At 39.4% G+C, this 14,143-nt stretch overlaps 1 protein-coding gene across 2 annotated transcripts in view; it reads left to right on the forward strand.

The window, feature by feature from the left end:
• The window catches only part of KLHL32 (kelch like family member 32), a 124,885-nt gene that overhangs the window by 95,247 nt on the left and 15,495 nt on the right, over nucleotides 1-14,143 (forward strand). For both annotated transcript variants that reach the window (XM_071446159.1, XM_071446167.1), the window contains exon 7: nucleotides 11,511-12,237. In XM_071446159.1, coding sequence (XP_071302260.1) covers nucleotides 11,511-12,237 — 727 coding nt within the window. The remainder of the gene's footprint in view (nucleotides 1-11,510; nucleotides 12,238-14,143) is intronic.

Raw genomic sequence — 14,143 nt, forward strand, 5'->3', positions numbered from 1 at the left:
GAGCCTTTCCACTGTGATCATTCCCAGCTGATTTATTTTATGTGTGTAGACTCCCAGGTGTGACAGCCATTGCAGTGCACAGAAAACAGAGTGGCTGTGAGTGGTGGGGTAGCTGTGAACTCTCTTGCAATAGGAGCTGCATACAAGCTCATACAGCTTTTAAACACAAGCATGTACATGTGGAGTGTCACTGAGAGGGGTTGCACAGGGCCTTGCTTGCCCCTTCTATCTCAGTGGAAGAACCAGTTGGGTGTGAGAAGCACATTTGTAAATTTGCCTTGGTAGAGAAGTGCCAAGTGACTGTGGAGGAAACTCCTCTGTGGTTTGAGGACCTGATCACACAAGAGTAGACTTCTCTTGAAGCACACTGTGGGACAGTTTTGTCTTTGCTGCTCCAAGGTTAAGAAAGGATGCAGTGTTCATTGCCTGTATTGCCTTGCGCTTTTCAGCTGCAAAAATATCTCAAGTATTTTTGGAAGATGATACTTTGGGAAGTGTTTTGTCCCCACTTTCAGATACCTGCATACCACCAGACTTTGTTCTGTGGCATGGGCACCAAAATTTCCACTGGATTTTTGGTTGTGGAATAAAGACACTCAGTTGGACAGACTGAGGGGACAGACTTTGATTAAGACACCTAATTTTTCTCTTAGTTCCCATTTTGAGATAGTGGTTGAAATGTAAACTTCTCCTGGGAAGCCTGGATTTTACCTATAATTTGCTCTTAGATACTTGGAAGGAACGTTCTGTATAATTTTGAAGTTCAGATTCCCCAGAAGGTGTAAAATGGCAAGCTTTCATGAGCTGTGATAATTTACAACAGCTGTTTACCTTCTGTTTGTACCTTACTTCACTTTGAACTCCAGTAGATGAAAACTGTTTTTCTATTATAGCAACTCATTGCTTTAATAGGATTACTTACCATATATAATGTTATATATTAATGTAATAATTTAGCCTTTTGTAAAGCTGATTTGCTATCATAGTTATTTTATTGTAAGTCTAAAAAGATGGAATATCTTTATTGAATTTAATCAGTGTCTTCTAGGTAAACTTCTTACTCTCATGACCAGTAAATATAAGAAATGGAGAAAGTGTGCAAAAGAAGTGAATACAATTCTGAATGCATAAATTCTATTATTTACTTTTATTAAAAAACTGGCAATTTTTTTTGTGTTTCACAGGAAACACATACATAAAAAGATGAAACTAGCATTGTCTTTCTCTCAAACCTTTTTTGTGAAACAATGTCCCTTTTGAGAAGGCCACTATAATTATGTAGCACTAGGGGTGAAGGAAGCTTGCAGTAAAGCACTGAACTGACAATGCAAGGGACTGTGCTGGGTTGGTGGAGAGTTTGTCTTTGGATGAACAATTCCTCTCTTTCTCACAAGCATGCTGGGCAGAAGCAATTTTTAAAAATTTCTGAGACAGAAATACAGGTGTTAAAGTTGTTACTCCTGAAGCTGTTTGATTTTGAGTAAGAAATCTGCCAAAGATGTGTGTGTTGTTTATCCTCCTTCACCTATTGAAACACTGTGCAGGACAACATTTCTGTCCAGCAGCAATTGGTGATGGATGCTTTACTGCTTAAATGCTTTAAGGAGATAGATATTATCAGAGGTTATTATTAGCACTTGAGAAAAATGGAGGAGTATTTTTAATACATTGTGATTTGCTTTAATGCTGTGAATGTTTTATAAATGTGTGTTTTTAATACACCTGCATTATCTGTCTCTGCTTTAATTACAGCATAATATCATGAAATGCATAATTTTTGGTGCTAGAGACTTTGACCAATAACTCTGCTTGCTGCAGTGTTTTTCAGATGAAAGATCAAAATCAAATTTCTGCCTCTTGCAAAGTGGCTCACAGACTGCAGGGCTCATGTTCTGAAAGTTGCAGGTTGTCACCATGACATCACATAAATCCCAAACCAGCAAACCAGCCAAGAGATAGAGCATTTCTTATTTAGGCCAGCAGTTCCCTGTGAGTACTTTGGACAAATCCACTGCAGCTTCTGCAGAGCCTGATCAGAGGTCAGGAGGACATACTCTAACAAGTGCTTTCACTCTCCAGAGATAATGAACCTTGGTGTACTTTAATCTTCCTTTGGGGCTGTGTATTTCCTGAAGTCAATCCATTTATATTTGGCTTCCCTCTTTATTGCCTAAACCAATCCCTCAGTCCTCCAAGCCCTGTCCGTTTGTGAAGCTGAGAGTCTGACTGCATCACAGTGATAATATCTGGGTCTGGAAGGATGTATATTTTTTCTTTCCTGCCAGCTGTGATCTCAGTCTCCAGTTTGGGAGCAGACTTCAGGGGCACCCATGTACACAATGCCTGTGTCACTGCTGAAGCAGAGTTCTAGCAATAGTGTGCACTTGGCTGGGTAGGAGTTGGGGGCAAATAGCAGATGACAGGATCTTAGATTGCGTGCAGTGGTCCCCTGTGGTGGGGAAATGGGAGTCTGACACACCTCTCTTTATGTAGAGAAATGTTTGCTTTGGAGTCTTCTTTCTGCTGCATCCAACAAAACACATGTTGGCAGCTTTCCAAACTTAGTTTCCTTCTTCACTGGTTTCTGAGGAATGTTTTGGGTTTATTCCCAAGAGTTCTATGTATATATTTCATAACCAGTGTCTGTATACTTGGGAAAGTATAGACTTCAATAATTGTAAATAGCACCCTGTGTGTCAGTAAGGATGTGCAAGCCTTCTCACAGCTTCTTTTGCTGAGGGCACTTCCACTTAGGTGAATGTTGTGCCTACAGTCCCAAACTTTTAAGAAGTAAAACTTCCTTTCTGTAGTGTGAGAAGATATACAGGACATTAAATTTCTTAAAAGTGTTTGGATCAAACTTTTCTATCCACTCATCTTTCAGACAAATAATAATCTTTGCTTCTGGGCTGTTTGTTTTGTGTTTTTGGTATGCTGACGTGAACATTGGTATGAATTTTTGATACTTGACAAACTAGAAAACATCTGATGATGACCAAGACCTCAGAACAAAAGATTTATCACTCACTACTTGAAATTCTTGCTTCTTTCAGAGGTACAATTCAATTAGATTATTTTTATTTATCTCACCTTCCTTGCAGCAGCCTTGTGAGAAGGGGAAGCTTTATGGGTGGAGCAGGGTGAGTCTAGGAGAGGAAGTGAACCCAGCAGAGGTGCAGGACACTTGAATCTTTCATTCTTTTCAAATTTTCTGTAAGCAGACCCTATATTTCTTCCTCCTTTTTTTTTTTTCTCCCTGTTCACTTATGAGACACTGAATCAGTGCTGATAAGTAAGGTAAGAAACACCTAGTGGGATTGATTAATTTCCCATCCTTTAAAATGTGGAAATGAACAACCCAACCCACCAGAAAACTAAATATTGATGCTGTCAGTGGCATGATAATTGGTCTCTACTTTCATCTGCAAACAAACCCTTGCTTGGATTCTATTATTCATTCAAAGAGGAAAATGGTTATTAATGCAGTGTTCTTTAATTTATATTTTTCTTTTGTGTGTGTGTGAGAGAGAAAACAGGAGAGCAATAATACAATAAATATATTGGCTAAGAGAAAACATTTGAAAATGATCCCTTCCCATTTTTTTAAAATCTTCTCTTATCATGAAGAATGTGAACTGTGATAAATTGTTCTGCTAATCAAACAGCACTGAAAGGTTAGGTCATTGGAAGTCTTTAGTCATTTTGTGCTTTTCAAGAGTGAATTTGTTAAAATTATGCTGAATACCCACTTAAAGCCTGGGCTGAAAACCCTACCTGTGTTTTATAACTCTGCACTGTCAGAACCCATAATAAGTCAAACATTCTTTCAGAGGTACTCATAAGGGAGAAAAAACCCCATAAATTCAAGAGTAATTTCAGATTGTAAATGAAAAAGAGAGGCACGACTGTTCATTTGCACCAATCATGCCTTCCTTTCATCTGCTCTGATTAGGCCTGGTGCGGTTTCATCAAACTACTCCATCACTGAGCTGTCACTCCAGTCGTCTGTTGATTGAAAACAATCAGGGCTCTGATGGCACAATTATTCTGACCCTTTAACTAGAGGCTGCTGTGATAATGAAAGGTTGATTATGATAGTTTGTGCCTCTTTCAGTTTGCCAAGAAGGTTAATTTGGGCATCAGACGGATGTTTAATGGGCGCTTGCTGGCTACACTGAGGTAAATGAGAACGTGCAGTCTTCGATATTGCACGGATATAGTTTGGCTGTCAATCATTGTCATTTTGAGTTTGTGCCTCACACTCTGGAAATCACATTTTATTTTTTCCTTGGGATTTAATTTATTCTGTGCCCTGAGGAAGTTCTTTCACTCTGTGACCTTCACAGTAGCTTTCTCTGTCTTTTTTCGCTTCCCTCACACGGAGCCCAAAGGCATAATACATCTAGAGGAACGTTTTTCTTTCATTTTTCACATGAAAAAAAAAAAAAAGGTAAAATTTAAAATCCCTGTTTATCAGCTCACCCTGAACAGAGCAAATGTTTTAATTCTGATTGTAGAATCCAAATGTGCAAATGGAAGCACGCCTGCTTGCTAACGCAGCGCCACACAGGGAGCTGCTTACGTAGACACACATTTGTAAAACTGACAAACAGGTAATTTAAAAATGTCTCTGTGTTAAGAGGCTGGGGGATGGCACGGCTTTATTTTCACAGGCTGCATGCATATGGCTTAGCTCAGTGCCTTGTAAATGTGGTCTCAGTCACTGCATTGCAACTTTTTGCATTAGAAAGTCTCTCTTCAGAGTTCAGGGCAAAAGGTATTTCATTGCTGATTCATAGATTATTAATATTTACTGTGTTCAGATTGAGAGAATCATATGCATGATTTTGTAGTTGTTTGGCTCTAGGTGCAAAAGAAATGCAAATACCTCATAATTTTGATTGTTCTACATGCAGCTCATTAGAGTCTTATTTTTATGCACATTTTAAATTCAAAATAAAAAGAAGCAAAAGATTTCTATCTTTAAGACTGTCTTGCATCTAGGCTCAAGACACTTCTTTTTCCTGCTGTCCACAGCTGTGTAAGATAGTACCTGACTGATAAAATTGCAGGAGTCTGGAGGCTGTGCCTGCATGGTTACTAACTTCTAAAAATATTCATGTGTAACTCATGGCTTTGAAAAATTGTGTGCGTGTGTTTTGTTGTTACATTTTATGTTAGATTTTACGTTTTTCTTCCTAAATGGATAATACAGACAAATTTTGTTCATCCTGCTTAAAAAGCTTCAATGAGTATCCTAAACCCCCTTGATTTTGTCCTTTGTAGCCTCTAGAGAAAGAGGATGACAAAGACCCTTTAGAGATCCAAATTCAGGCCCTTTGGAAACCCTTGTTCATTTTAGATTAGGTGAAAGTTTCTCCATAGCCCTCAATGGACTTTGTTCAGACCTTTGGTAAATGTCCTGGTTTGTTCATAGATTCTGCTCCTGTACTTGAAATTTGAAGAGTCAGGATGTTGCTGACAATTGCCAACTGAAATGTGGTTTTGAGACAGGAGGTCCCGGTCTGGAACACCTCAGACTTGCTGAGTTAGATAAAATCTAATAAAAGGCAAAATTATGTGCAAGTTTACAGCCAAAATATATATTCCTAGTGTTTCAAACACCCAACTAGTAAAGTCCAAGTTTCGCTTTTTGAAATTATCTTGGTGTTTCTTTAAGGTGATTACTGCAGTAACTGTGTTGCTTTCATGAGTCTTCTTGGCTTCAAAAATTAATAGAATCAGGTCTATAGCACTGTCCAATATGCTAAGGATACAAAAATATTAATTTGATTTCTTTTTTTTCTGGCCAAAGACTTTTGCTTCTGTTAAGGAACAGAAGAACTGTTCAGGTGAGATTTATAGTTCTTTCTCTTCCCCTGATTTAATATCATCATCAGATTGTCACACACAAATTGAATCACTTGTGTTGCACATATCTGATCTCAGTCCAGGAAGATGCATCTTTCCACTTTTGTTTCCATATTTAAAATTTTGTTTTCTCGTAAAACGAGAACGTTCACTAGGTTATTATAATTAGGATTTCCATTTTATTTAATGAGACAGTGTGAATTGTTTTAAAACCTTAGAAAACTTGTTTCCTTCTATTTGTTGTTGCTAAAACAACCAAAACACAAAAAACCCCAACACTCCAGTTGCCTCGTTTTTTCCACTGCTGTCACTTTTTGACTTCATCTCATTTGCTAGACACCTTGGACAATATAAAGTAGCATATTTGCAATCCATTGGGTTACAACGTGAATACATCAACTAAAGAGCAGGCCAAGATGACTTTATAATAGAGTTCCTGTGACCCCTCACAGAGCCCAGGTTTAGGTAAGTTTTTTCTTTCTTGGAACTCTGTCAACAGAAACTTTCCCTGACGTTGGCTTTGTGACTTAGATTAGTTTCTAAGTGAACCTGGGTCTAAGAAATACGAGTATGTCAGGCTTTTTGCACCCATGAAGTGGTTGGCTTTTCTGATTAGAGGACTTGGTGTGGTGTCAAGTGCAGGTCTGGCACCTTTCCCAGCAGAGTGGCTTGAGAGGGACTGCAGGGGATGCTGAGCAGGCAAGGCACAGGCGTGATGGGCTCTCCAGCTCCCTGGGATAGCTGGCAGCCATAAGGACCAGGCAGCTACTTCTTGCAGGGCTATCTTCAACAGGAGAGAAATTCCTTGTTCAGCTTTAACCTCCTGTGCCTCTGTGGCCTCTCTGGCTGTAGGATGTATGTGGTGTGTTCACCATTAACAGCAGAGAGGGAAGGACTGTGCTGCAGGCCTGTGTGACTTGGACTGTTCAAGCACTGTGCTGGAAACAGCAGCAGGTGTTGGAAAAACAATGAACTCTCTATCCAACATGCAGATGTACTTTGATGTGTGCTCCAGCTGTGCCACAACATATTCTTCCATCTCTTTTCTGCTGTTTTGAGAATGCACTTCATTGCTAAATCACATAATGTAACCTTGGAGAAGAAAAATCCTTTGGGTTAGGGCATTAGAATAAGAGAATTAATCTGGTTTGAAAATCCTGCCCTTCTGAGGGTCTACTTTTGTCATTTACTTAGTTTAGAAGATGAATATGGCAAAATATATTATTTATTAAAGTTGATATAGGCACTAGGCTGTAGCTTCCTTCACTCACTCGTACATTAAAATTAATAGAAAAGAAGCTTCTAGCAGTTTAAACAGAATTTGCCTATATGGGAGTAGGAGTAGGAGTCTTTCCTTATTTCTGTAAATTATTTAGCACTGATACAAATATTTTAAACCTCAAAATTGTAGATTATCTTTTTTTTTCTGCTTGCTTGCTTGTTAGCATTTTAAGCACCGTTGCAATTTCAAGTGCTATTGGTATTTCCTTAGAGAAGCCTTAAAGGATGTCTTTTCTTGCAGCATCATAAAACCTGTAATGGCTTTGAGTTTATTTTGCCAGTGCTGATTATAGTTGTTAATTGTTACTGCCAGAGAGGCAAAAACATAGGCACAATAATCAGTGTATAGATGGGGTGAATTCTGGAGTTTTTATGTAGGCACCAGGTTTTTGGGTCTTGATTAAACAAAACCTGAGTAAAGGTGTTAGAAATTGTGTTGATAAATATACAGATGTGTGCTGGTCTCGTACATGAAAGTTTGTGTCTGCCATATGTTGAGAGTTACGTTTGCCTCCTTTGCACTGAAGGAAAGTTAGAACTGTGTTACAGTCCACCAGTGACTACTTCTGCTGCAAGTGAAAGATGTGTTTGGGAATTGAGTTTTCTTTCCTTTGAACTTTTTCAGCCCTCCAATAGCTGCTAGATTCTTCACCCACACCCAGTTTTCTCCATAGCATGAGACATCATGTTCTGCTAGAGAACATGATAACAATGTTCTGCAAAACCAGTGTAGAAGTCTAAGGCTCAGTTGGTGAGTGTTCCTGAAACCAGGTGACCTGTTCCATAGCCTTGTGTCACAATTTAGGAGTTTGTCCTGTATTCTCTAAATACAGATATAGATACCTACATTTGTAGGTTAAATTCCTAGCACTTATTTTTAAGTAGTGGCCCAAAATGAATTTTAAAACTGTTATTGCCACAAATAGCAAGACAAGGTGATAAAAACAATATAGCATTTATCTCTTAAGGCCTTTTTTCTGCCTTGGAGTGTCACGGATGAGATGTGGGTCACACAGGGCACTGTAGTTAGATTGTGTTTAAACAGTAGCATGAGTTGATTTGGACAGGAGCTTCTAAACACCTTGTAATTCACAGACCTCTGTTGCTTCCCTAAGACTCAGTGAAGCTTCTCTGTGTTCTGTAAAATGCCTACAGAGCATTTTACAGAGCATTCCAGGTGGTGGGCAGAGTTCTTAGCCCTGCTTTCTAAACTCATACAATAAAATGAAGTCTTCCACAGCAAGCTGAGCTCAGACATGGAGTCTGGTAAGAGCCAGTAGCACCCTACACGAGAGACAGCCTGGGATTCACGTTGCCCTCCCCACTGCTGCTGCAGCTGCTTGTCAGAGGGGAAAGGGGGAAGTAGCCCTTCCAAAGATACCTTGGGGTGCAACACGTAGAGAATCACAAGCAGGCTGCAATAAACTTAATTTGGAAAGGTTCAAAGGTTTTCATAAAAAATGATGCAGGACAGATGAGTGGGGATAAAATAGTGTGAAATGGATAGAGAAGGTTTAGGTTCAAGACTCAGAAAGGATTGTACATCTCATATGAGTGCCAACGGAATCTTTGGATCACTTTGCAACCATCGCTGGAGTGGTTTAGGGAAGAGTTAAGCATTTCATTTCAGTGGAACAGTTTTTTACAATTCCAGGATTCTTCTCAGTAGAGACATAACAGTATGAACCAAGTTGCATATGCCAAACTTCCTACAGCAGAGAAAATGTATTGTAATGGAGATGTCCATGCCTTCTGTGCAGATCATGACACATCCCATATCCAGAAATGAATGCAGGTACCATTTCTTTGAAGTTATGTATGTGGTGTTAGTTTAGTATGTGGTGTTGCTTGTGTGTTTATACGGTATTTTTTGGGGGACCAAAGGCAGGACAATAAAACAAAAGCAGATGGATGAAGTCCCAAGATATTAATAAGTCATTAATATTAAACTTCCTCTAAAAGGCTTATGGTTACCAAGTCCTGGTTTACATTAGTACCTGTCTTTTACAGAGTCTGTAATGTCTGTCATTGCAGCCCAAGTGACACCTCTGTGATCCATTTTAGATGTGAGCAAAGGCATGAACTTATAGTTCCAAAAGTTGGTTTGATGCAAGGGCTGACAGATAAGAACTCAGTTTTTGTAAGTTCTTCTATCTCAATATAGTAACCCACATATCATTTAGTTGATGTATGCTGAAGATAGCCTGAATTTCCCCTCAATTTCAAGTGACTGAATGATGAGCACTATGCACCTTTCAGGAATCATTCACATGGCTAAAGACACGGAAGTTGCCTGATACAACTCAGTAGGAGACACCTGACACGTGGGTTTAGTGGATTTAGAACACCTGACTATAAAGCTCAATGATTTCAAGTCCAAACCCATTTTCAAATACATTTAATTATTGTCTTTTTTACTAGCAAGTCAAAATACATATAGCTAATGCATGTATTTGAAACTCAATACAGCATTTAACTGACTGTACTGCTGTTGCATTTTTGATGCCCTTCATTGATTATTTGTTTCACAGGTGTTCACAGTGAGGAAAAAGTGTTTCAAATTAATCTTAGCAAAAAGGTGGTTTTGGGTTTTCATGTTCCCTCTCTGACAGAATACAAAAACAGTAATAAATTTAATACATCATATATGAAAGCTATGAATAAGAGCAGCCTTTATTTTCAGCTTTTTTATATGACATTCCCACAAACAGTACAGGGCCATAAGATTTAGCTAAATTTTTTTTTTATCGCTCAGCTTGTTAGAAATGCCCACTCCACGAGTTCTGTTAAAGTATCAAGCAGAGTTAGTTCTTATCTAGAACTAGTCAATGTCTTTGATAATAACTTGTATGAAAGAATAATAAGGGATTTATATTTCCAGAAAGTCTGAAGGTGAAATGGTTTTCTAGCACTTTTGAAAATACAATTTGGATTGAGAATGATCTTGACTGGAGCAGTGACCTAAAGTAATAGTAGAGAGTTGGGTAGTGGCAGAGAAGGCATGACACTCTGTGGAATTTCTGCAGAAAAAACCCTTAAACAAACAAACCCCTAAACAAACAAACCAACCAACCAACCAGAAAAAAAAAGTACTCAGTCATAAGCTTAAACATGGATCATCAACATCACAGTGTACTGACAGTCTTATGTGATGATGTACAGGCAAGAATGGCATAGATTGTTACATTCAAAGGGATTCTTCCAACCTATTCATTACTACTACAGCCTTAAGAAGAAGTTTGTGTCCAGTTTTCAACAGCAAACGTTAAAGATTTCGGTAACAGAGAACTGTAAACCAAGCAGCAGAGATTTAGAAAATATGACCTAAGATGCATTGAAATACTTTCTTTGTTCACTGAAGAGGAAACTCACACCAATATTAAAATGCATCTGAGGTGGAGAAGAAAAAAAAAGGTAACAAAATACTTTTCATCCTGTATGGATGAATAATTTTCAAGGGTTGCTCTGGAATATGAACCCAAAGGTGGAAAATGGAGCAATGAGTTTAAGGGTTTAAAGCTTCTGTGTATGTAAGAGGAAAATCTGTCTGGAAGGATATCAGAGTATGGAAATTGTTTTCCTGAGGAAGTTTTGGTATCTTCATTACTGGATGTTTTAAAAAAAAACTTCCCAGCAATTCCTGAAATGGTTTAGGCCATTCCTAACCTCTTTTTAGGACCAGATGGATTCAATAAGCTTTATGTGATTTGAATGCTATGTTTAATTTTGAATGTTGATACTAACTGCAATTGCTGAATTGTTGCTTTCTGTCTGCCCCAAACTATCAGGGCCTCTTCTGTCTTCTCTGACTTAATTTTTTTGTCCCCTTACACCTTTCTCCACTTTATAGATAAAATAAATGAAGAAGAAAAAACATATTGAAGGATTCAGTATGTAATGTGTTAGATTTCTTCAATACTTTGTCATAAATAGGATGAAATAGGGAGGGCAGAAAAGGCTTTTCTTTGTAGTCTTCTGACATGAGTCTTCTTTCTAGTGTCCAGTGATCCCATAGCCCCTGTGTTAATATTATTTTTCCAGCAGCTTGACTCAGGGATAGTATGGTCTCGAGCAGCACTAACAGATTGCACAACGGGAGTATTGCATAGCAGCTGATAATGCTGTAGAAATTGTTTAGGTGAACTGGTGCAGTACAATGCTTTTGTATATGCACTGTATCTTTTTATGTGGACTAACAGGCTTTCACAGCTGCTTTTTAGATGCATAGATACCACGACTGAGGCAAGTATATATATCTGCTTTTTGGAATGCAGGCAAATTTCAAAAGACCATATTTTGACAGAATTGTGGGCAAATAACGTGTGTCTTGTTTTTCCCTTCCTTCCCCCCGCTTTTAGCTGGCTGTGAGGTGGTTGGAACACAACTGCCGCTACCAGTATCTGGATGAGCTTCTCCAGTATGTCCGCTTTGGCCTTATGGATGTGGATACACTGCACACTGTAGCTCTCACTCATCCTCTTGTCCAAGCCAGTGAAACTGCGACTGCGCTCATTAACGAGGCCTTGGCTTACCACCAGAGCGTCTATGCACAGCCCGTTTGGCAAACTGCAAGGACAAAGCCTCGCTTCCAGTCAGACACTCTTTATATCATTGGTGGGAAAAAACGAGAAGTCTGTAAAGTGAAGGAGTTGCGATACTTCAACCCGGTGGACCAGGAGAACGTCCACATCGCAGGGATCGCTAACTGGAGCGAGCTGGCGCCCATGCCTGTGGGGAGGAGCCACCACTGCGTTGCTGTCATGGGAGACTTCCTTTTTGTGGCTGGTGGAGAGGTGGAGCACTCCACAGGGCGCACGTGTGCCGTGAGGACTGTCTGTCGATACGACCCTCGCACCAACTCCTGGGCGGAGATCGCTCCGATGAAGAACTGCCGGGAGCACTTTGTGCTGGGAGCCGTGGACGAGTACCTCTATGCTGTAGGGGGCAGGAACGAATTGCGCCAAGTGCTGCCCACGGTCGAACGCTACTGCCCCAAGAAGAACAAGTGGACCTTTGTACAGTCCTTTGATCGGTCGCTCTCCTGCCACGCGGGATATGTGGTGGATGGTCTTCTTTGGATATCAGGTAGAAAACGTTTCACAGAGTTTGAGGTACTAACAAAATACAAAAATACTGTCTTGAATTAAAGTAATAAATCTTTGGTTTATATGTCATGATAACTTTTCTCTGTGGAGAGGACAAAGAACTGAAGCCTCATTAGAAGTATAGGAGCGTAATGTATCTTATACATTACACTTGGTATTTCAGAGCTGCTGATATCATGTGTGCTATCTCCAGCTGCCATTCATAAATCACAGTGAACTGGAATGATAATGCACCTCTGGACAAATTTCCCATGATAAATTCTGTGTGCTTCCTAAAAACAAACTATAAAGGACATTGTTTCTGTAATATGATCTGATACTTTTAACAGTCACAGGACCCGAGGGAACGGCCTGAAGTTGTGTCAGGAGAGGTTTAGGTTGGATAACAGGGAAAGGTTCTTCACCCAGGTTGATTGGGCACTGGGACAGGCTCCCCAGGGAGGTGATCATAACATCACTCTGACAAAGTTTGTGCAGCGTTTGGATAATGCTTTCAGGCATATGGTGTGGTTCCTGAGCATGTGCAGGGCCTGGAGTTGGACTTTGATGATCCTTGTGGGTCCCTTCCAACCCAGAATATTCTATGATTCACTTATTCCTGATGATGAAATGGAAAATTAAGTGCTCGTTAGCTTGTGTTGTTCCAGGGCTTGAAGGCAAATGTATGATTTGCTCCCACTTGCTCTTCAGAATATTGAAACATGCTGAGATGACGATTTTTAGAAATCATCCATGGCTCTGTCCATAGTAAGTGCACAAGGCTGTCTGGATGTAACCATGGCTTTACGGCACAGATAGATGAATGTATAGACCCTATAATCCTAAAAGAACGTGTCATTTGCAACCGAGTCTTTAGTTGTTATGTTTCATTATTGGGTGTGGGAGGATTTAGTTACCTCAGTCCTTGTAGTGGGTATTAGTTATTTTGGAATACATCTAATGCTGTCTACAGAAGATTTGACAGAAAAATATTCCCCCTTTACTAAGAAGTGTGCCACAGAAGGTTATATAGTTATAATATTTATTAAGGAAGCTAATGAGTAAATGGGGCCAGCCCTTGAGGTAAATGTTCAGTGATTGGCATCTTCACCGTAGATACCCTCTGGGGATTATAATATGGTCTGGAATGCCTGTGGTGAAAGGATGGAATATGAATGGAAGATTAAGTTAGCTTCTTAGGCCTGCGCTGTGCTTCTCAAAGTGTGTCATTTGGGCTAGCAGATGTACCTTTCTGTCCCTATGGATTAAGTGTCTCATGGGAATGGATTCCCAAGCATTGGCAGGGGAATTAGCAGGTATCTCTTTTAATACATATGCACTAAAGTCATGAATGATGACTTTGGAATTAAAAGCAGGACAGGACACAGCAAACCACCAAGATCCCTGGCAGGTACTTTGGGTCATTTTCTTTAGTGACCATCATTTAGGGAGTCTTGTAGAGTTCGTGCTGTGTGAATCCTGAGGTGATTATATTCTGAGGCAGAATATAGGAGCAGGATTTCTGCGTTAGGCTACCAGCTGGATGTGTTTAGAGCATTATCATGTTTATTCACTACTTTTCCTGTTTTATTAGCAGAGAGGGATGTGTGTCTGCAGTGGGCACTCCAAATACATGCATGTTACTACTGCTGTGTCTTGATAGCTGGTTTATTTTTTCTTTTTTTGTGGTTTACATTTGTCAGTATTTATGAAGAATAGGACCTTTTAAAAAATGGTGTTACTCATTCTCACATGAAATCATTGAATGTGAAATCCATCAGTGCAGTCTTTCCTCCAGTAAATGAAAAAAGTAATATTTTTTATCTTAATCTCATGAAAAAAGAATCCCAAACAACAAAACAACCAAAATGCAAGAAAGTATTTGATAGCAGTTTTTAAGTCAAACA

The sequence above is a fragment of the Agelaius tricolor genome, unplaced genomic scaffold, assembly GCF_023055355.1.
Source record: "Agelaius tricolor isolate 1412-34295 unplaced genomic scaffold, bAgeTri1.0.p SCAF_1, whole genome shotgun sequence".
NCBI lineage: Eukaryota > Metazoa > Chordata > Aves > Passeriformes > Icteridae > Agelaius > Agelaius tricolor.